At 36.7% G+C, this 21,942-nt stretch overlaps 1 protein-coding gene and 1 long non-coding RNA gene across 2 annotated transcripts in view; one reads left to right on the top strand and one right to left on the bottom strand.

Moving 5' to 3' along the window:
• The window catches only part of UBE2J1 (ubiquitin conjugating enzyme E2 J1), a 26,282-nt gene extending 4,340 nt beyond the window's left edge, over positions 1–21,942 (top strand). The window contains exons 2-8 of the mRNA XM_007421793.4: positions 4,162–4,235; positions 5,305–5,436; positions 13,203–13,287; positions 13,697–13,802; positions 15,371–15,500; positions 17,150–17,284; positions 20,880–21,942. Of these exons, the coding sequence (XP_007421855.1) occupies positions 4,162–4,235; positions 5,305–5,436; positions 13,203–13,287; positions 13,697–13,802; positions 15,371–15,500; positions 17,150–17,284; positions 20,880–21,146 (929 nt within the window). The 3' untranslated portion in view covers positions 21,147–21,942. The remainder of the gene's footprint in view (positions 1–4,161; positions 4,236–5,304; positions 5,437–13,202; positions 13,288–13,696; positions 13,803–15,370; positions 15,501–17,149; positions 17,285–20,879) is intronic.
• On the bottom strand, positions 5,447–8,151 carry LOC148217056 (uncharacterized). The gene is made up of 3 exons (XR_015795767.1): positions 7,724–8,151; positions 7,074–7,185; positions 5,447–6,951 (listed from the first exon to the last, which is right to left on the bottom strand). It is a non-coding gene; the product is annotated as an uncharacterized LOC148217056 (long non-coding RNA).

Here is a 21,942-nt window from a genome sequence, read left to right as displayed (position 1 = left end):
TTGGTACAACTTTTTTTATAAATAAAATATGTTATTAAAATAAAACAAAATAATCAGTAGAAAATTAAAAGGCCACAGAAGTTTTACAAGGAAGACACTTGATAGCAATTTGGAAAACCAAAGTTCAGAAATAAACTACTAGATGATCGAGAAATGTCATAATGACCTCATGCCATTAAACTTCATTAGACCTGCTGTATACACCTCAGCTTTATTGCTCTTGTCTTCTGTGTTCCCTCTGATTTGCTTTTCAATTCACTTGAAATAACCTTTTTCTCCTGCTTCATATTTCTTTGGCATTAAGTTAACGTTGCAGATCCTTCTATATTGAATTTTTACAGTGGCAAACTCATGAGGGAGCAAAGGGGTTCACATTAATGAAAGTAGTGTTCCAGCATTGCAACTGATGTCCCACCCCTATTTTGTGTGTCTTGTGATGTCTTGTGCACACCCCAAAAAGCCAGAGCTTGCAGCATAATGCCCAACGGAATGATGAAAGTATCAAGACCTTATAGACACCACTAAATGTTAATTACTATATTTATCGGCGTATAACACACACTTTTTTCCTTAAAATTTGGGGCTGAAATCCTAGCTGCATGTTATATGCCGATATGCGTGTTATACGCCAATGTATACACCCCTGTATAAGCCCTGTGGCTTCTCACCTCAAGCGGCAGGGCTGGGAGAGTGGAGCCTTCATTTCAGCCAAGGCTGTAACCGGGGCTGCAACCGCGTGCTTCCCACCTCCTCCTCCACTTGATGGCATTTAAACCATGCCTCCTCTGTTTGCAGTCTTTAGTAACATCACCCGTGCGGTCTGGCACTCAGTGTGTCAGAGCAAAGCACTGGACTGACTCATTACTATGCACTGGAACGCTGCAAAGAGAGGAGGGAAGCTCACGATACTTTAGTGACATCACCTGCACGCGCTGGCACTCAGTGTGTCAGAGCAAAGTGCTGGCGCCTTGCTCTGGCCCATTACTACGCACCAGAACGCTGCAAAGAGAGGAGGGAAAAGCTCGCGGTACTTTAGTGACATCACCTGCATGCACTGGCACTCAGTGTGTCAGAGCAAAGCTTTGAGTGCCGGACCGCGTGGGTGTTGTTACTAAAGACTGCAAACAGAGGAGGCATACCCTAATAATAAATTACTGTACCCCCAATCCACTTTATTTTGCTTCCAAGTCATTTATTTTAAATTTAAGTTTTTTTACTCAAACTTCCTTCTTAAAATTAAGGTGTGTGTTATGCGCCTGTGCGTGTTATACGCCGATAAATACGGTAGTCAAATCTACTGTTTCTCCATAGAAATTTGAAAAAAAACAGTTCCGCTATAGGTGTGAAACTACAACAAAGGTGTTATCCCTAGAATCCCTGAAAATTGGGACCAAATTGTACATTTTGATGTGACAGGAGAGGAAGATTATTAAATACATGCATAGGAGAAATTATATTAACTATAGTTAATGTTAAGTAAATTTAAGTGAAGTGTAATCAAACCTAACTTGTGTCCTTCACTAACCTAGTGCTTTTGAGAATGCAGCCACTGTATGCCATTCCAAAGCCAAGTAAGTTTCTTGGTTAAAAAGTTCCATACATTTGAGATTGCAGCTATAAAGTTTCCTGGTATATGCATAAGGCTTTTTGAGACTGGAGCCTGCCTTATGTTTTGGTATAGTGGTTAAGGCACCATGCTAGAAACCAGGAGATCAAGAGTTCTAATCCCACCTTTGGTACAAAGCCAACTGGGTGACCTTGGGCCAGTCATTCTCTCTCAGCCCTAGGAAGAAGGCAATGGCAAACAACTTCTGAAAATCCTTGCCAAGAAAACTGCAGGGACTTGTCCAGGCAGTCGCCAGGAGTCAAAAATTGACTTGAAGGCACCAAACCAACCAACCAACCCATAAACAATATTTTATTTGTGTTATATAAATTTTGATGGTATGACCAAAAAATAAGCCTCATTGATTTTTTGCTTTATCAAATTAATATACAATTGTTGTCTGTGGTAACTTAATTAGGGGTGGGTGGGTTGGTAGGTAGGTAAGTAGGTAGAGTAATAATACCCATTATTTGTAATGATACTTGCTCCTGAAGTCCCACACTGCCTAGTATGAGGATACAGTTATCTTGATAAAGTCATTCTTGAGAAACCTTTTCACATAAATGATTGCCAAAAGTTGAAGATGCAGAGTGCTCAGTTTTATTTTAAAGCACTGTGTCTTATGTTTTGTATAATTTTTGGCTGACTATTAATGTTCTGTTTTGTAATCTAGGAGGTGAAGATCCTCCTCCTTCTCCTCCTCCTCCTCCTCCTTCCTAACATTTTCATATAAGTACAGGGTCTGCTTTTCGGATCAACAAACGCCATTTCACGCAATTGAACACAACAGCCAGGTCCAACTATATAATTTTCATGTCCAAATTCATTGTGTCCTACCACCTTTGCTTTGGTCTTCCGCCTGGGCATTTGCCATTAGTGTTAAAGTGGTAGGCAGTGTAGGCAATAGTGTGAAGTGCTGTTCGTAGAATGTGACCATGCCATTATAGGTGCTTTTCCCACATTTTCTCTAATTGTAATAGTTATCACTAATTATCAATGATTGCCATTTGCACGCTTCACAACTGGCTTCCGACAATCTGAGTCAACTGAGAAACGGACAATAAAATTGCAAGTCACAGTCATGTAATGTCTTGTGTAACGACGTGCGGTGACTCACTTAACAACTGAATGGGAAATGATGTTTTAAGTCTATTGCAGTCACATTATGTTTTGCTTAGCAACCACATTGCTTAGTGATGGAATTGCCAGTCCCAAGTGTGGTTGCTAAGCAATAATCTAGGAGAGTGAAATGATAATAATAGGATGATAATCTAGGTAATTATCACTAGATAATCTAGTGATAATATAGGAGGTGAAGAACAAAGTGTTTTAATCCAGCAGGTGGCGGTCTCTCATCTGAGGCTGAGCATGAACCTTGACAAGGCATTGTGATTTTCATTATTTGCGTAATTTGTGAAAAGGAAGCTCACTTGTCAGCATTGCTTAAAAATTCCTTCTGTCCTTGCAGAAATTATTATGATACCTAATAGCATGCTATTGTTAATAAGAGTAATTTAGTTCTGCTTACTTGGAGTTCCTTGAAAAGATAAAGTCTTCTTTAGGTTGATTTTGGTTCCTGGTGGCTTTATGAACTCATCCATATAGTTTTTTTGTCAACAGTATGAAAGTGGCTTGTCATTGTCTTCTTCTGGAATATTTTTGTGACTTCCCAGTTTAGCCTATAGTCCTCATTCAAGTATTAACTAAGCCTGGTCCTGCTTGGTTTGAACCTAGAATGGGTCAGTCAGGCAAGGCCACTTGCTGAGACAAAACTTATTATGCCTTTTCAAATATTGCATCAATTTCTTTCATTAATAACTGACCCTAGTGAATTGCACTTGTACCTGAGGAGTATTTGGGCCAAGGTCTAAATAGAATTAAGAAAAATGTATTGGCATAGTTATGGGAAGGATCCATCATGCTTAGCATTTTGTTTCCAGATTCACCCCTCTTCTCAAGACTTATTCCCCACAAAACCTGTTCCTGAAGATTGGGAAGCAACAGCATTCAGTTTAGCTGTAGCATGTATCATTCCCCAGAAGGGGAAGTTTGATAATTCCTTCATGCATCTGTTTCTTAAGTAATACAAGGAGATCTTGGGATTCCAATTCCTACAAAAGAATGTCATTTTTTATTTCCATTACTTCATGCTGAGTAAGTAATTAACTTTCCTCCCTCCCTTCCTTCCTTCTGCATTTATAACAATTAAAAGTACCACCTACATGAGCATTACTGGGTAGCATTAAAATGTTTTCTTTGCAGATTAGTCTGAATCCAATTACTGAAACAACTAAAACTTTCAAATTATATTTACTTTATTTTCAGATGTACTATTGCCCTTCAGGACATGAATATTATCTTGTTCTCCATTAAATAACTAGAATATAATATTGTTTAATATTATCATGGTTTAAGTTAACTTTATCTTTCTAAACATGGCATTTGAAAAGACAAATGTACTTTTTGGAACTTATTTTATTATTAAGTATTGGGGATAAGTCTTGATAGTAATATTTCACATATAGTCATATACTGTTTTTTTCCCTTCCTTTCAGCTGTAAAACGTTTAATGAAAGAAGCTGTTGAATTGAAAGAGCCAACAGACCATTATCATGCACAGCCTTTAGAGGTTAGTGGATGCCCATTTTGTATGCAATCCATAGCTAGGGGTTTTAGAAAAATTAAATTTAGAGAATTAAATTTAGGCAAGTATGGGCATTCTGCCTGTGAACCTCTTTTTAGTGCCCTCCCCCTAGCCACCTTCAATCATAATTGTCAAAAATCAGCACAATGGCTACTAACCATTTCTGATGGCATACACACAAATATTGTGGTATATGCCCTAAGAAAGGCTTAAGGTAGTTTTTAAAAAACAAAGAAAAGGCCCAATGTCCAGCACAAAGGGGAAAAAAAAAATTGACCCCACCTTGTAAAATACTGCTCACTTTTCATTGACAGCTATTGATGCCTTTTGCTGTCCCAACCAATTTTTAGACAAGTAGACCTAGAAAACAACTGGATGGTACAGGTAGACCTCACTTAATGACTGCCCTGTTTAGCAATCATTTGAAGTTATGACGGAGCTGAAAAAGTAATTTTACGACCAGTCATCACATTTACAACTGTCACAGTATCCTTGTGGTCATGTGATTGACATTCGGGTGCTTTGCAACTGGCAGGCATTTATGACCATCACAGCATCCTGTGGTCATGTGATTGCCATTTGTGCACATCACAACCAGCTTCTGATTAGCAGAGTCACTGGAGAAACCAGTAGTAAAATCACAAGTCGTGGTCAGTTGATGTCTTGCTTAAAGATCTGCAGTGACTCGCTTAACAACTGAATGGGAAGTGATGTCGTAAGTCCATCACAGTCACGTGATGTGCTTATCAACCATGTTATTTGGTCACTAAGTGAAGACTACCTGTATAGTTGTGTGGATTGCTGCTTTGCTAGCTTCTGTTATACTATAGAAAATCTTTTATTGCTTTAATTTCCAAAATATGTGATTAAGTTGGGATGATAAAGTCAGATTGCTAATTCAAGGAAATAAATTTACTTTGATATGCTAGTTATGGCCTATTTAATCATAATGGTGGCAGTGGGGAAAATGTTACTTGATTTCAAACTTAATTTGATGTATTTTTGAGTGAGAATGGTTGACTGTCTATATTTTTAGTTTTTTTTTCTTTTATAGGACAATCTTTTTGAGTGGCATTTCACTGTAAGAGGTCCTCCAGATTCAGAGTTTGATGGAGGAGTATATCATGGAAGAATAGTGCTACCACCAGAATATCCTATGAAACCACCAAGTATTATTCTCTTAACGGTAATAAACTTCAGATGTCATCTAGAAAAGCACAAATACTTTGTAAGATTATTAGATCATTGTCAAAAGTCTCGGTTACCTTAGTCAGTATGTAGAATAATTCTAAAAAAGAGAGAAAAAAGTACAGAATTGTTTTTCTAATTGTCAACACACAGCCATTAAGATAACTGGATTTTTAGGATTAAGCTTTATTCATTTTTATTTCTTTTCTATCACTTGTATGCCACCCACTGAGCCAGGCTGTGTGGTTCACAACAAGGACACCTCAATAAAATCTCTAGTAAAGTCACTATAAAATATAGGGTCACATGTTCACCTAACAGTTAAAAAATAAATTAACCTCCTACTCCCTCAGGGAAACTAGCAGTCATCTGCCACATTTATGAGGGAGAATTGTAAGTCTTTGAAAAATTGATGTGGCTCATAGCATGCAGAGGAAAAATAATTTTAAAGCATTTGGAAATGATTATCAGCAGCAAGTGGTATTTGGCACCATTCCAGATGTTTCCTTTTATTTGTATTGAGAGTTTTAATATATTTAAACAATAAACACAGTAGCACCATCCATTATTTAGGAAATCATAAGTGGTTTTTTATTCACGTATGCTGGAAAAACAATCTGAGTTAGCTGGTATTTGACCACATTTTTCATTGTGAGAACTAAGTATGACATACACAACAAAACCTAAAATACAGATTTCCCTGGAGGCAGAATTAGAGTGTCATTTGTGCTTAATTATTAAAAACAATAGTAATTTCAGAGTAGGTTTAATTACCTTGCTATTTTGTTTAAACTTTATTTTCTGGGGAATGATCTTGAAATAACCTGGAACATTAGATGTGACTTTGGAAATCCTTTTTTTTTTAATAAAAACTTTATTATATTATATAGAAAGTACAATTAAAATACAAAACAGAGAGTACAGCAAAGAAAGAGGATAGAACTAAAAGAAAAAAGACAAAAACTAAAATAGAATAGATAGAAAAATGAAACAGAAAGTGACTTCCGACTGTCTCCAATATAGATATAGATACAAACTGAAAGAAAATTAATCTCTTACCACTAATTAATCCAAATTCTCATTATTTCTATTAACACGAACCATCTAATCATTAAAACCCACAATCAGAGCCTCATTTTTTTCCCACACAAGCACATAATCTAAGAAGGGTTGCTATGAGGAGACAAATGTAGAAACAGTATTATCTCTTATTAACGCTGCTAACTTCACCATTTGAGCCAAATCCATTAATTTAATGATCCATTCTTCCACTGTAGGTATTTGTGGATCCTTCCATCTTTGCACATATAACAGTCTTGCAGCTGTGATCATATACAAAAGCAGAGTTCCATGTTGTTTCTCCAGTCCTTTCTCCATCAAACCCAATAAAAACAGTTCTGGTTTTTTTTTGAATGCTCACTTTAAGAATCTTTTGAATAGCAATACATATCTGATCCCAAAATTTTTTAGCCTTTTCACAGGTCCACCAAAGAGGATAAAAGGTTCCTTCACCCTGCAAACATTTCCAACAAACATTTGTTATACTAGCATACATTTTTGATAACTTATCAGGAGTTAAGTACCAGTGACACATCATTTTATAAAAAATTTCTTTTAAATTATAATTCAGCGTACATTTCAAACCTTTATTCCACATATTTCCACGTTGTTCCAACATAATATTGTATCCGAAGTTTTTAGCCCATTTGATCATGCATTCCTTGACTTGTTCATCTTCTAGATTCATCTGTAACAACATCTTATATATTTTAGCAATAACATGTTCATCATTTGTACAAAGTTGAATCTCAAAATAAGTTGTTTCATTAGAAAATCTATAATTCTTTTTGTCCAACTTGAAACATTCAAACAATTGCATACAAGTAAACCAGTGACATATAAAACCTTCTAACTCTAGCTGTTCTCTTGTTTTAAAGTTTGGTTCACCCTCCTTAAAATTTAACAAGTCTTTATATTTTAACCACTTCATTTCTCCCACATTTTCTCTTCTAGTAAATGCTTCCTGAGGTGATAACCACAAAGGTACATTAGGAGACAATCTTACTTTATATTTATTCTAGATCCACAGTAAAGCATTCCTAATATAGTGATTTTTAAAATCTTATTAACTTTAACTTTATCATAACACAAATAGGCATGCCACCTGAAACTTAATTCATGACCTTCAAGTTGTAATAATTTTTTATGCTCCAAGGTTATCCAATCCTTCATCCAAAGCAAACAACAAGCATCGAAATACAATTTTAAATTAGGCAGACCCGAACCTCCTCGTTCCTTGGCATCTTGTAACAATTTATATATAATTCTCAGTTTCTTGCCTTGCCAAATAAATTTGGAAATATCTCTCTGCCGCTGTTTAAATGGTAAATCTGTAGTCAAAATTGGTATAGTCTGAAAAAGAAACAACATTCTAGGCAAAACATTCATTTTAATCACAGAGATTCTCCCCATGAGAGACAGTTGTAATTTTTTCCATCTTACCAAATCTTTTTTCACTTTATTCCAAATTTTGCCATAGTTATTCTGGAACAACACACTATTTTTGGTTGACAAAATCACCCCCAGATATTTCACCTTCTTTTCAGTCCTGAAGCCTGTCTTACTCATCAGCAGATCTTGATTAGGCAAGGTCATATTTTTAATTAACATTTTTGTTTGTTGTTGATTTACTTTAAAACCCGCCAATGAGCCAAATTGCTTCAGTTTCTTCATCAGATGCTCGGCAAATTCCAAAGGATCCTGTAGTATCAAAACTAAGTCATCAGCAAGATCCCTCAGTTTAAAAACCTCTTGTTTGATCTTTAAGCCCTTTATTTGTTCGGCCCTTCTAATATCTCTATTAAAAACTCCAAGAACCAAGATAAAAAGCAAAGGCGACAAAGGGCAACTTTGTCTTGTTCCTTTTTGTATATGACATGGTTCAGTTAATTCTTCATTAACAATAATACTAGCCTTATGAGGCGTATAAATTGACTTAATTCCCTGTATAAAATGTTCTCCAAAGTCCATGCTTTCCAAAACTTTAAACATAAACATCCAATTCAAATTGTCAAAAGCTTTCTCTCCATCCAAGAAAATAAGGTCATGATGAATAAATTCCTGTAAGTTTTTTTTTAATCTTTCTGCCAACACTGAAGCAAATATTTTATAATCATTATTCAGCAATGAACTTGGTCTATAATTCTTAATTAGGAAAGAATCCTGTCCTTCTTTAGGTAAAAGTGCAGTATTGGCTTCCTTCCATGTATCTGGCATTGCTGCACCCAACAAAATAGAGTTCATCAATCTTTTAAAAGGTAAAAGAATCTCATCTTCAAAGCATTTATAATATATTGCAGATAGTCCATCAGGTCCTGGTGCTTTTCCCAATTTAGTTCTCTTTATAGCTTCAGCTATTTCAAAAGTAGTTATAGGACTGTTCATTATTAATTTCTGTAACTGTGAAAGTTTTGGTAGATTTTCCTTATTCAAATATTCATCGACCTTTTCCAAAGAGATTTCTTGTTTTTTATATAAATTGGAAAAGAAGTTATGAAATGCCTCTTTAATCTTTTCATTATCCAGTAATTCCACATTTCTCTCTTGAATTTTAGAAATCATTTTCTTCTCTCTCTCTCTCCTTAATTTGTATGCTAACCATCTTCCTGGTTTATTAGCAAATTCAAAATGTTTATGTTTAGCACATCTTAATTTCATTTCAGTTTCTTTCACCATCAACATTGAAACTTGTTGGTGTAGTAACTTAAGTTGGTAAACAATATTATTATCAGACAGTATTTTCTGCAGCTCCTTCTCCTTTAACTTAATCTGATCGAAAACCATTTGTAATTTTTGTTGAGATTTTTTCTTAAGATTATGATTCTGGTAAATAAAATTTCCCCTCATAACCGCTTTACTAGTATCCCACACTGTTTTTAAGTCTACATCTTTATCTAAATTAATCTCAAAAAAGTCCTTTAGTTTTCTCTTACAGTCCTCCACAACCTTTTCTTTTTGCAAAATAGATTCATTCAATCTCCACCTAATAGTCCTAGAAAATTTTTAAATGATCATACTTACAGGATTATGATCAGAAAAAGTCTTTGGTAAAATATCCACTGTAGAAATTTTGTTTACCAAGTCCATTGAAACCCACATATCAATTCTTGAAAAAGATTTATGTCTCTCTGAATAAAAAGTAAAATTTTTGCCAATCCATTTTTATATCTCCAGGGATCCACCAATGCCAAATTGTCCATTAAATCAAAAAAAAACTTTGGTAATTTTCCTTGCTTAATTTTAATTTGCTTTTTAGATGTTCTATCAATCAATGGTGAAGCAACCCCATTCCAATCTCCCATTAAACACCAACTTTGGTATGAGAAAGCTGACAGTTCATTCAAAAGCTGCATAAAAAATTTACTCTTATCATCGTTCAGAGCATATATTCCCACCACGATCATTTTAAGTCCATATATCTCCACTTCAGCTGCTAGATATCTACCATGGTCATCTGCTAACAACAAACACGAGTTTCAAGTAATTTTTAACATATAATACAAGTCCATTTATCTTCTTCGAATTAGCTGAAACAAATTCTTGTCCCAAATTCTTATTTGTCAAATACTTTATATCTTTCTTCTTTATATGTGTTTCTTGTAAGCAAATTACATCATATTTCAGTTTGTTCAGATAATGAAAAACTTTTTTTCTTTTCTGTGGAGCATTTGCCCCATTTATATTCCATGTAAGACACTTCAAAGCCATCTTTATGCAGATGATTCACCACAGTCTTTGGAAATGACAGCTGTCTCTTCCCCATATGTGACAACATCCATTTGCTTAATTCCAGATGTATCCTGTTCCAAGTTAGTTCCAAATCCAGCTAAAAATTCCTTAGCCTTAGGGATCTAAGTTAATTTGAATCTTTGTTAATGATAGGAGAAACTTATCCCTTCCAATTTTTCCCAATGAAAGCGGATTTTATTCTTTTTCAAAACATTTGTCAAAAAGGCATATTCTTTTCTCTTCCTTAAAATCCTTACTGGTATTTCTTTAAGGACCATTATATCCACATTTTCAATATTAAGTTTAGAATCAAAATGCACTTGAAAGACCAAATCCCTTGTTTTTCTCCTAGAAAACTGTACCAACACATCTCTTGGCTTGCCATGTGCAATTGCATATTTAGAATTTATACAGAATTTTTTTTCTATTTCATCCAACATTTTATTTTCTTCCCAGTCAATTAATGTCACCAAAGCTTGTATAATCATGTTTGTTAAATTTTCTTCTTTAGCTTCAGGGATTCCCCTGAGCCTTAAACAAAACTCTTTATCTCTCAACTCCAATAATGCAATTTTATCCAGTCTTTCTCCCTTTCACTTTCCAGCAGATCACCTCTGTCATTAACTTCTTTAATCCCCCCTTCCAATTTCTTTTCCATTTTATCAATTTTTTGATCAAGCCTTTTTTCAGGTTCAACAAACCTTAAGTCAAGTGCTTGAGTAACACTTTGAGTAATCATTTGTGTAGATTTTAGAGTATATTCTTCAAACATACCTTTCATCCAGTCAAATTCACCAGACCCACGCCTTGTTTGCTTTCTGGTAGCCATTATCTCTATTTCTATCTTCTTCATTCCCTGCCCCCCTTGCTTAAAAAATAAAAAGGAAAAAAAGTTATTTCTTCCTTTCAGTGATCCAAATTTAATATTTGTGCTCCCTCTTGTAGGGAGCACAAGTATTCCCCAAAGTATTCCCCAAAGTCAAATGTAACCAGATATCCACAAGCAACAAAGTACGGGGGGGGGGGGTCAAGTCAACAACCAATCACAGCCTGAGAAAATTGCCAGACCAGAACTTTCCCACAGCGTCTAAAAATAGATCGTTCTCAGCTCCACAAGAAGTCACTTATATAAAAATCTTCCTTTTTAAAAGCAAAAGTAAGATATAGATGAAAATAGTCTCCAAAAAATGTAAGAAAATTCCTACAAAACAGTAAAACTTCCAGATTGCATGCTCGTATTATCAATCCTTCAAATCCAGTAAAAATGCACTTTAGAAGTCCCAAAAATAATGAAGAGCCAACCAAGAGAAGAAATATTTCTGTAGTGGGGATAGCCTCTTTAAATTCTTTAAATAATGTACAGCAAAAGTGATTTTAGAAGTGGGGTGGCTGGAAGTATTGTCCCTTTAAGGAGGCTTTCGTTTGATGAGTTACAGCCGATTGGAAGACACGAGGTGCAATTCGATAGCCTCTCCTTGCCCAGAGAGTGCTTTGTGTCTTGAAATGAGCCCTGAGACACCCAATTTGACTGTGCTAAAGTCCTGGCTTCGGTCAGAACTAGCCTTCTGCCATAGCTCCTCCACTGGAAGTCCTCGTGACTTTGGAAATCCTTGAGGGAATCTGGTATCTTAGACTAATAGTTCTAGCTCATTTGAGAGCCCATGCAAAGGTGCTTCCCCTCCATTTGCCCACATATTCCATGAGGACTGGTTTGTGCCACTACCTTTTCAAGACCTTTTGGAAGAAAGCTTTGATGATAGGTTTATAAGTTTTTAACATATTTTTATCATCTTAGTGTGACTAAACAATCCTCCTGCTCTAGAAGGACTAACTTTTTTCCCAGCTAGCTGCTGGATATTAAATATACTAACTGAAAACTGCCCACAAAGTGTTATTCATTTCAAAGGTATTTATAAATAATAAACTTTACAAGTGACTGTCATAACATGATGGATTGATTTTTGGACTGGAGGTGTATTATGAAGCAATGGACACAGAAACAAATGATAATGGAAGCTTTTTATTTATTTATTTATTTATTTATTTATTTATTGATATACAGAAGGTATTTACAGAAGGTATTAACAACAGGGTGAATAACACGGGGCTGGAGTCAGGTTACTTCCCACATCTCCCTGTCAGCAACTTTCCCCCTTCTACTTCTGCTCTCTCCCCATTTTCTCTCTGGCTCCCTCCTCCTTTTTTAGTCTTGAGAAGAGAGAGAAAAAAGAAGAAAGGAAGGGAGTTGGATTACTGGAGTGTGTTCAGTGTTGCTTGACTTTCTTCTAGTTCATCCAAAGCACCATCCGCTTCTGCGCTGGAGGAAGAACCTCTTTCTGTGTCTTCTGCCCAGTTTTCCCCTCTCTGCCCTCTCCAGGACCTTGAGTGGAGCCACCACCTGCAACCAGCCAGATCCCTTCTAGCCCTCCAGGGTCTGGGGTCTTGGGTGGAGTTCATCCCTCAGGGTCTTCTCCTCACCCCCAAGGGGGTCCAACACTTGCTCTGCACACCACTCTCCAGCTCTTCTCCAGCTTTTTCTCTCCAGCTTCTTCCATTCCAGCAACAACAAACTTTTATTCTCCACTCCTCTCTCTTTCTCCCCCTCTCCAATTTTGGGTTACTCTGGCAGCATGTCCCACAGCAACTGAGGAGGTGGGTGTCCCTCTAAAGCTGTAGTCCCCAACACCTATATACCTTGCTTTACCAATGGGACTGCTCACTCCAGATCTCCCCACACCAGCCCTTGCTACCAGCCAGGTCAGCTCATCAGGTCCTGTGACAGCGCAGCCCCCCTTCAAGACCATGACTGAGCTGTTTTTTCCTTCTTTTCCTTCACTCCATGTCTGGCTCACCTCAGCAAACCACAGCCATGACAGGCCTCAAAATCCATATGCCACGGTGAGTTATGCTAAATCTTGGCTTTTAAAAAATAGTTTGATTGAACATTTTTTTTTCTTCTCAATGTGTCTTTTTAAGGCCAACGGTAGATTTGAAGTGGGAAAGAAAATTTGTTTAAGCATCTCAGGTCATCATCCTGAAACATGGCAACCATCCTGGAGCAGTAAGTATCAACTGTTACTGGCAGTGAGGAAGGTTTGATAAAGAAGTAAATCTCTGCTGTTAAAGGACCATAGTACCTCAGTACCAATAACAGCAGATTGGCTTTGGTATTTTATACTTCTTGTTTTTTTGTAGTTGGATCTAGGTATTCATCAATTTTGAATTTTTAAAAATCAAAATGCTCCAGCATCATGTAAATGGATCAGATCTCTTCTACTCTGCCCTGGTCCTTGTGCATGCCCTCAAAATGCAGGAATGAGGGGAGATCTGTTAGACTAGCGCTATAAGTTACACTGGTGGACAAACATGACTGAAATACATTTTCCAAATTGTCCTATAGCTTTGCCTTTTTTGCATCTACTCTGTGTATGTGTGTGTTAAATTACTAATTAAAGTTATTTTTATTACAGTAAGAACTGCCTTGCTTGCTATTATTGGATTTATGCCAACAAAAGGGGAAGGAGCCATAGGATCTCTAGACTACACACCTGAAGAAAGAAGAGCACTTGCTAAGAAGTATGAGTTAACTTTTGTGTGAGATAAACAGTTATACTCATTTGTATTTCTGAATAATAGTGTTCTTTGAATAACTTTGACTAAATTGACTTTCAGGTCTCTCAGTATCTGAGAGCATACTTTAAATCAAGGGAGTGCATTCTTTTGGGGGTTGAAAACTGCTTGTGAACATTAAGTTGGGGGTTACCTGTAGGTGGGCGGCAGGAGGAAATGGAGTGTGTTAAACCAAAAACCACATGTTCTTAGCCTTATCATTTTTTAGCATACATTGATTCCTCTCCTTCCAACTTACCCAGTTTTAAACCACAATGTTTTAACTTATTTTCCAAATCTTTTGGAAAATTTTGAGGCAGGTGGGGGACAGCAGAAGAAATCTTGGGGCAGCACAGATGATGCCTTTTTGCTTAGACCACTAAGTATGATTTTCATTATGAAATAACTTCTGGTGGAAATAGAGCATCTAGTCTTTTGTCTAGAAACTTTTCAGCAGATTTTTATTCCAAATACCTGCTGAAATTCATCTTTTTCTGGACTATGTTTGGAACTGTAAAGATCTTAGGTTGATAGATTTAATCCCATGTTATTATAATGCCAGAAGCTTCTACTGATGTGGGACAATCATCTCTTCCAGAATCACATAATATTATCCATTTACCCTGCAATTAAGTTCTTCCCTATTTGTAGTCTCAAGTTTCTACTGCTGTGGAATTTGGCAGAGCCTTTGATTCTGTTTTGGCTCCATTGTTAGCTTCCTCAAATATCTGATATAGACAGTTTTCTATACATATTTACTCAGAATTGTTCCATTAATTCAGTTAGGCTTACAATGAGGGAGTTCAGGATTTCAGCCTTAACTTAATTTAGTAGGGCAAGAAGCTTGATTTTGCACAGTTGCCTAATTGATCAATAAATCTTTTGATAGAAAATGAAAACTTAATTAGTAAAATGAATAGCTCTCTGGTCTTCATTTTTTTAAATTATCTGTATCTATTTTTCTAAGAAGAGAATGGGATGATATGCTTGTTCTTTAATCATAATATTTTGTGTGTTTTTTTCCTTCTGCGCCTAAACTTAGGTGGGGCACAAAAGCAAGCTTGGACTAAGATTTATTCTGATGTATGTGGATATAATGGCCCTTTTGTACCTAAATATAATAGGCCTTAAAAAGAAAGGAAGAGCATTGATGAATTAGGGCGATTCATCACTGAGCAGGTTGCAGAGTTGGTTAGAAATGGATGACTGTGCTTTGAAATATATTTTGTTGGATCTAATGTAATTCTAAAGTGTAATAATTCTAAATGATTCTCTAAATTTAGAATTAAAGATGACAGTTTGTTTTCTACTCTTTTTACAATCTTAAACATCTGGACATAGAGTTATGCGGCAGACTCATAAACAGAACTGCTCTGGCAGTATCCCCAACTGAGCCTGCACAAACACACATCATATTTCACAGATAAGTCATTTATCCAAGGTTAATGCTAAGCAAGGCTTAGTGTAACATGCAACATATTCTGTTGATGCTTGCTGTCTGTTAAATTAACATGTGGTCTGCTATTATTGCCTAGGTCTCAGGATTTTTATTGCGAAGGATGCGGATCACTAATGAAAGAAGCCCTCTTACCATTAACTTCAGGGAGTGCCTCAAGCCAGGCTGACCAAGAAGCCAAGGAACTTGCGAGGCAAATCAATTTCAAGGTAGAATAACTATTTGCTTTTCCCTTTCTCCTGATTACTTTGGTGAATAAGACAGAACCTGGGGAGGTGGATTGGTGCTGTCAGGTAGATAATACCAATGGAAGCAGCATGGATTAAAGGGGAAAGATGTTCCTGATTGACTGTGAAGTTCATTGTTCTGTTCTCTGCTTCACAGGATCCAGGTCCTGCCTCCCTTCTTATCTGTGTTTGATTTGAAAGTAGATACTTCTAGTATGTTTAGTGAAATACAGTCCCACACCCAGACCAGAATTTTAATTTCTCCTCATATTCCCTTTCTCTCTAAATCTACTCCAAAGAGGCCTGAGGAGCAAGTGTAGCAGGCTTCAAGGAGAACAAGGAATCACACCCATTTCTCATTGTTGGAGAATATTTCATGCATTTATTGGATGTATCCTATTGTTTTACAATTATAAATATATTTCTGCTGAAAGAGAGTTGTGTGCCAATCTTTACAAAAATATCTAGTTACAAACCTGTAATGAGACTATCCTGCAAAGCAGGATTTTTAAGTGTTGCTTCTGTCTCTTTTTTAACAAATAAACCCTTTAGAAAATGTTTTACATTTTTAGGCAGCATACTAGTGTGTGCTTTAAGCGTAGTGTTCTTAAGAGCTATCATAAAATCCCTTGGTGGCTTCAGAAGTAATATCTGCCCTGGGTTTTAAATAATAAAAATAATGTAAGCATCATGGCTACAGACCAGAACTTTATGTGTAGCTGGAAATTCTGTTGTCTTGTTTAAAAAGTCCTGCAACACTCTATGTGTAGAGCTGAAATCCTCCACATGATATTCAGGGATGCTAATATGTGGTGCTTGCCAGGTTCTGTATTATGTGTGCACATACGTACACTGCAGAGCCTCCAAGTCCCAGATAGACCATATGATATTTCTGAGAAAATAAAAATGAAGGGTGGCTGCAGTCCAGTGATTGGTTTGGAAGTGGATCCACTTTCCTAGAAGAAGAAAAAAGAAAAGTGGGGAAAACAGAGGGCTTCCTGTAGAATGGAGAAAGAGCAGGGAAGGTAGATTGCATTCTGGAAATTGGTGCATTATAACTGGTTATGTCTTCTGTAGCAGCCACCCTATGAGTGAATAAGCCCCCTTCCATCCCCAGCAGCTATTGTGCAGGAGAAACCCCAATATGTTCTCAGATTCAATTATGCCCCAAACTAATGAGGGGGGGGGGTTACTGGAGTAGTGTTTCCTTCCATAAAAATGGGAAACCATTATGTCTACTGATCTGGCATTCAACTGGAGTTCAACTCTACCACCACCTAACATCTAGCATCATTTACATTTTACAGACATGCTTTTTTTATTTGCTTTTGGGGAGATTTAATAAACTGAAAACAAAAAGGGACAATTTGATTTTCTTTCTATGTCATATTTCAATCAATCAGCTATTCCAGAAATGCTTGCCTTGTTTAATAACATGGTCCCTAATATAACAGGATGCCTAAGCACAGGTATACCCTAACCTTAACCCTAACCCTAACTCTTACAAAGCGTTAAGCGTCAAATAATGTTGCAAAAAAATGCATTACGTAACATATCTATTCCCATAATTGATTAGAATTTCAGTATCCTTTTGATGTAATAATTTGTGGTGTTTTTTCATTTTGCTTAAGGCTGAAGGTAATTCATCGAGAAAATCTGTTACTGAACCTTTAGACATGCCAGAATTAAATCACCTAGTGAGTTCCTCTGAACACCAACAAGAAATTACAACTCCAGCATTCCAGGATACTACCACCAGTGAAATGGTAGGTATTTAATGAATTAGGCAAAATCTTGGAAAAGTCAAGTTAATATTGCTTAGATGCAACTAGAAACTGATTTTAAATACTGTGTTAGCATTTGATTAAAAGCAGGGGTTTCTGTGGGGTGTGTGTGTGTCAATAATGTTGAAATGACAGGCATGGCTGGACAATCAAACACCTACCCCTTTTTAACATCCATTGCACACTTGTAAAAAGAGGTGGGGCTTCAATTGCTCTGTGGTATCTACCATTTTGACACTGTTGACACCTCAATACTCTTGATTAAAGCCACTGAGTTTTTTTGCATGTTGTGTTATCACCTTTGCTTTTTCTGTTCTCTTATATGCATCTAAAAGTAAATGCCACTGAATTCATAGCATCTTGTTTCTGAGGGAGCTGTGCTTGAAAGTATTCAACCTTCCCCTTCTTTGTCATCAGCTATAGTTCCTTATTACTTTTTTTCCAACTTTCCTATCAATATCCACTTTTAATGTTTTGATAATCAGGTAAGAAAGGCTGTTTTTCCTTGAGTAACTTACCTTTTTAGAATGTATGTAGAAAAATGTTTTTGCCACTACAATAAGGACTCGTCCATAGACCCAACCTCATATTACCCCAAAGCTTGAATGACATGCATAAGCACATATGAGTTTTCCTTTGTTCTTTAATGATTTTCAGTGTTTACTCTATTAAACATGCTTGCCATGTTCCTTTTTCCTCATAAACTCTCCAGTAAATATAACTACATAAAAAGGGAATATTAATTTTATCCATTTTAAATTATTTTGGTTTTTTTAATTATGACATATTAATACAACCAAGGAGAGTTGTTTATATAATCTTTCCACTTTGAAAGTAACTGAGACCTGCTCTTGATCCAGGACAGCTGCTGCTATGACTGTTGTAGATGCAGTCTAAATTCACTAATAAATTGTAGACAAATCCCAGTTAAGCTGTATGCGTGGGTGTATGGGTTTTTAGAGTTGATGGGCTGCAGACTGGTTAAAAAAATCATGTCAAATCACATCAAAGCATCTGTTCCTGGATACAGAGTATTTTTTCAGCTTTTTAAAAATGTAGACATGCTAATATTATATAGATTTCCCAATAAAGTTTTTTTCGTATGTGATTGCAATTCCATAGCATTTGGGGGGGGGGTTCCCCCTGTACAAGGCTCATCATTTTTTAATATGTGGTGTGGTATGTGCAGCTCTTTTTCTTTCTTTTTGCAAACTGACCCACTGTGAACACCAGAAATAATCACAGTATTTTATGCTAGGGAAAAAAGTGAACAGAATGTTATCATCTCCTTTTAAGTGACAGTGCTATATCTTACTATCTAACCTTTTTGCCAGAGTTTTCAGAATAGGCACCATCCATAAAACCAAGAAGCTTGAACTTAACTTACTTCATCAGTTGCATATGACGGATGCTCAGCTACTCAGAGATAATATTTTAAAGAAAGCCCTTGTTGATCTTTCTGTCTCTCTCTGTGCTGCTGCTTCTTTATTTGCCTTATGTTAGGAAAGCAGCCTATATTTCAAAACATGCATTGTCTCAGGTTTTGAAATCCTGGTTCTATTCCTTGTTAGTGTATAACACATCTAAGCAAGACATGGCTAGATTTTCTGAACCTCAGTAAAACAGATTCCACAGGCAATTGAACAAATGTCATTACAATTTATAATGAAGTCATCATGTAAATGAGGGAATGTACATGATTTGCCACTGCCAAATCTCAAGTGACTCACACCAGTTTATAATAAGCATCAATATAAATAAAAGAATAAAATCAGTAAAATAACCATAGGCCCCAATACAATCAGTCATCACAACAAAGCCTCAGACTTCAAAGGTCCTGAGGACAATTCTGTCTTAGCAGCATTAGAAAACAATGCTAGGATTGGCATCAACTGGACTTCTGGGGAAAAGGTATTCCACAAAGTGGGAACCACCACAGAAAACATTATCTATGGACCTCCACAGTTCTCACTTCCAAAGCATCTCCAGCCTGGCCAAGACGAAGGGTTGGTTCTACTGGGAGGAAGCAATAAGTATCTAGGAACCAGCCATGTAGGTCTTTAAAAGCCAAACCCAACACTTTGAATTGTACTTGGAAATGTATGGGGACCCAGTGCAGTACCTGCAGTATATATGTTACATGACTATAGCAACTCTCATCCTCTTATGTGCAGGGTGTTGCATTCTGTACTAATTGCTATCTCTGAGTGAAACAGTTCCATGTATAGTTCAGACACCTTATTTAATCATTACAGGGACATGAGTTACTGTTGCCAGGGCCTCCTGCTTCAGGCAGGACTGCAACTAACACACCTGCCAAGCTGGCTGACAGCCCCCTTGGCCACAGCATCCACCTGCAAATTCAGCAGTCTCGCAGAACTCCCAAGCCACAATTCTTTCCCCCCATCCACAATTCACAGTGATGCAGACAGAAAGCCAGTTCGTTTATGGACAAACAGCAACTTTAACTGTTAGGATTTGGCTTCAGTTTGTTTCATCCCACCCAGATTCCATAGCCTTCAGACAGTAGGACAGTTTTCTCCATTATCTCTGATCTGCCACAAGGTAGGAATGTATAGCTGGATGTTATTAGCATACAGGTAGTCCCTGGGTTAAGAACGCCCAGGTTACAGACAACCCATAGTTAAGAACAGAGCCTATTATAGCAAAATTCAAGTTAAATACACAATCATTCGAGTTAAATACACAATGGTTCAAATTCATTACACAATACTATTATACAGTATTATATAATAATACTGTTCTGGCTTAAATACAAATTTGACTTAAGAACAGACCTTGGGAATGAACTTGTTCTTAAACTGGGGACTACCTGTACTTGATGGTGCCTTATATAACCTCTCTCAGCATCCTCAGGTAGATGTTAAAAGAGTAGAGGGGAGATGACAGATACCTGCAGGAACCCACAAGAGAGTACCCACTAGGCCAACCTCTCCTCCCTCCATCAACTGGTACTGTCCACTTAGCAAATCAGTACATCTCATTCATCAACCCTTGCCGGCAGTCGAAATGGTTGATGGTATCTAACACCAGTGGAGGTCACGTCAGACCAGGAAGGATGCACTTCATATCCTGAAGAAGGTCATCCACCAACCAGTGCCATTGTCTGAGTCTGGAACCTGACTAGAAGAGGTCCAAATAATTTGGTTCCTCTAGAATATTCTATAGCTGAAGCCTCTACTCCTTCTCAACAATTGTCTCTAAAAAGGGAAGATTGGAAAACAGGAGGTAGTTGTCTAATTTAACTGGATCCAGAGAAAGCCTCTTCAGTACCAGCACATCCTTAAAGGAAGTCACTCCTTACCAATTATGCTCTGCTCTTCTGTGCCCACATCAAAGGCCTTTGTGTTAAAATATAACTGATCCCCTGTTGCACTGGGAACAATGAATATTAGTACATTCCGATTCTCATTGGCAATATTCTACTTTGGGCTGTGTTCTAACTAGCTAACTCAAGCAAGATGACAGCTCGTTCTCATTTTAAATCCTGGCTAAATAGTGCTGCTTTGTAGAGTCTTCAGTTCTATTTTGCTGAATCCACTTTTCTCTCTCTTAGTCTGGAAATCCAACCAACTCTGCCACCTCAAATCAAGAAGAGCACCATATTCAACCTGCATCCAATAATACTTCAGTGAGCCCTCGCCAAAGACATATCCAGCACAGAAGAGTACCAGGTTCAACCAACTTCAATCAGGTTCAGCAGCCAAGAGTCAACACAAGCCATGTGGGATCAAATATGCTGATTCTCCTCCTTGTTTTAGCATTGGCAGTTCTAGTCGTTAGACGTATATATCTAGCCAATGAGTATATATTTGAGTTATGAGATTCTCTTATTTTGAAGACCAGTGACTTGAATGTGTTATTGAAATGTTCTGTGTTGGGTATGTCATGAGGATTGTTTACATAAGATTACTTTTTGTATTTTCTCATTTTAAAACTGAATGCTAATGTACCTGATGAGGTACATTGATATTTTCAAGGAAGAAACACCTTGATAGTGATGTAAGTATGGATGATTAACAATCTGTACAAACTGACAGATTACCTGAAAAGTCTTTTGAGAATATTCTGCATTAGCAGGATGTTTAAGGGTGAAGGGACTTACTGCATCTTGCACAAGATTTGATGGGTACTTTTAATTCACAGAGCCCCAAAATTGTGTTTTATGCCAACATGGATAATTATTCAAAATAGTAGGACAATAAAGATTTATTCATGACGGGGTTTCATAAATTTGAAATTTGAAATGTTTGCATAGTAAATGCTATTAAATTAATAAGGAACATTTGGTAATATATAGAAGGTAAATTTATTTCCTACATAAAAAATTCAGGTAATGAAATGCCGTAAATAGTGGGCATTAAAAAAGGGGGGGCCAGAACAGAATATACTTAACTTTTTACTTTTAATTGTCCTGAACTTGGAATAATTTTTTGCAAGATTTGAAGGTTACTTTTAAAATATTCAGTTGTGTATATTTTGCTTTTTTAAAAAATGGAGAAAAATTGTTCTGTAATATTTACCCAGACTTTATTGATTATGACTTATTTTAGAATTGTATATAATGCATTGAATTGACTGTTCCATGTGCCCGTTAAAAAATAAAATGCTTTTTGAAA

The sequence above is a fragment of the Python bivittatus genome, unplaced genomic scaffold (genome assembly GCF_059951505.1).
Source record: "Python bivittatus isolate LINGU-HERP-01145 unplaced genomic scaffold, Pbiv_v1 ctg000020_np1212, whole genome shotgun sequence".
NCBI classification, from domain to species: Eukaryota; Metazoa; Chordata; class Lepidosauria; order Squamata; family Pythonidae; genus Python; species Python bivittatus.
This window is presented reverse-complemented; position numbering and strand designations above follow the sequence as displayed.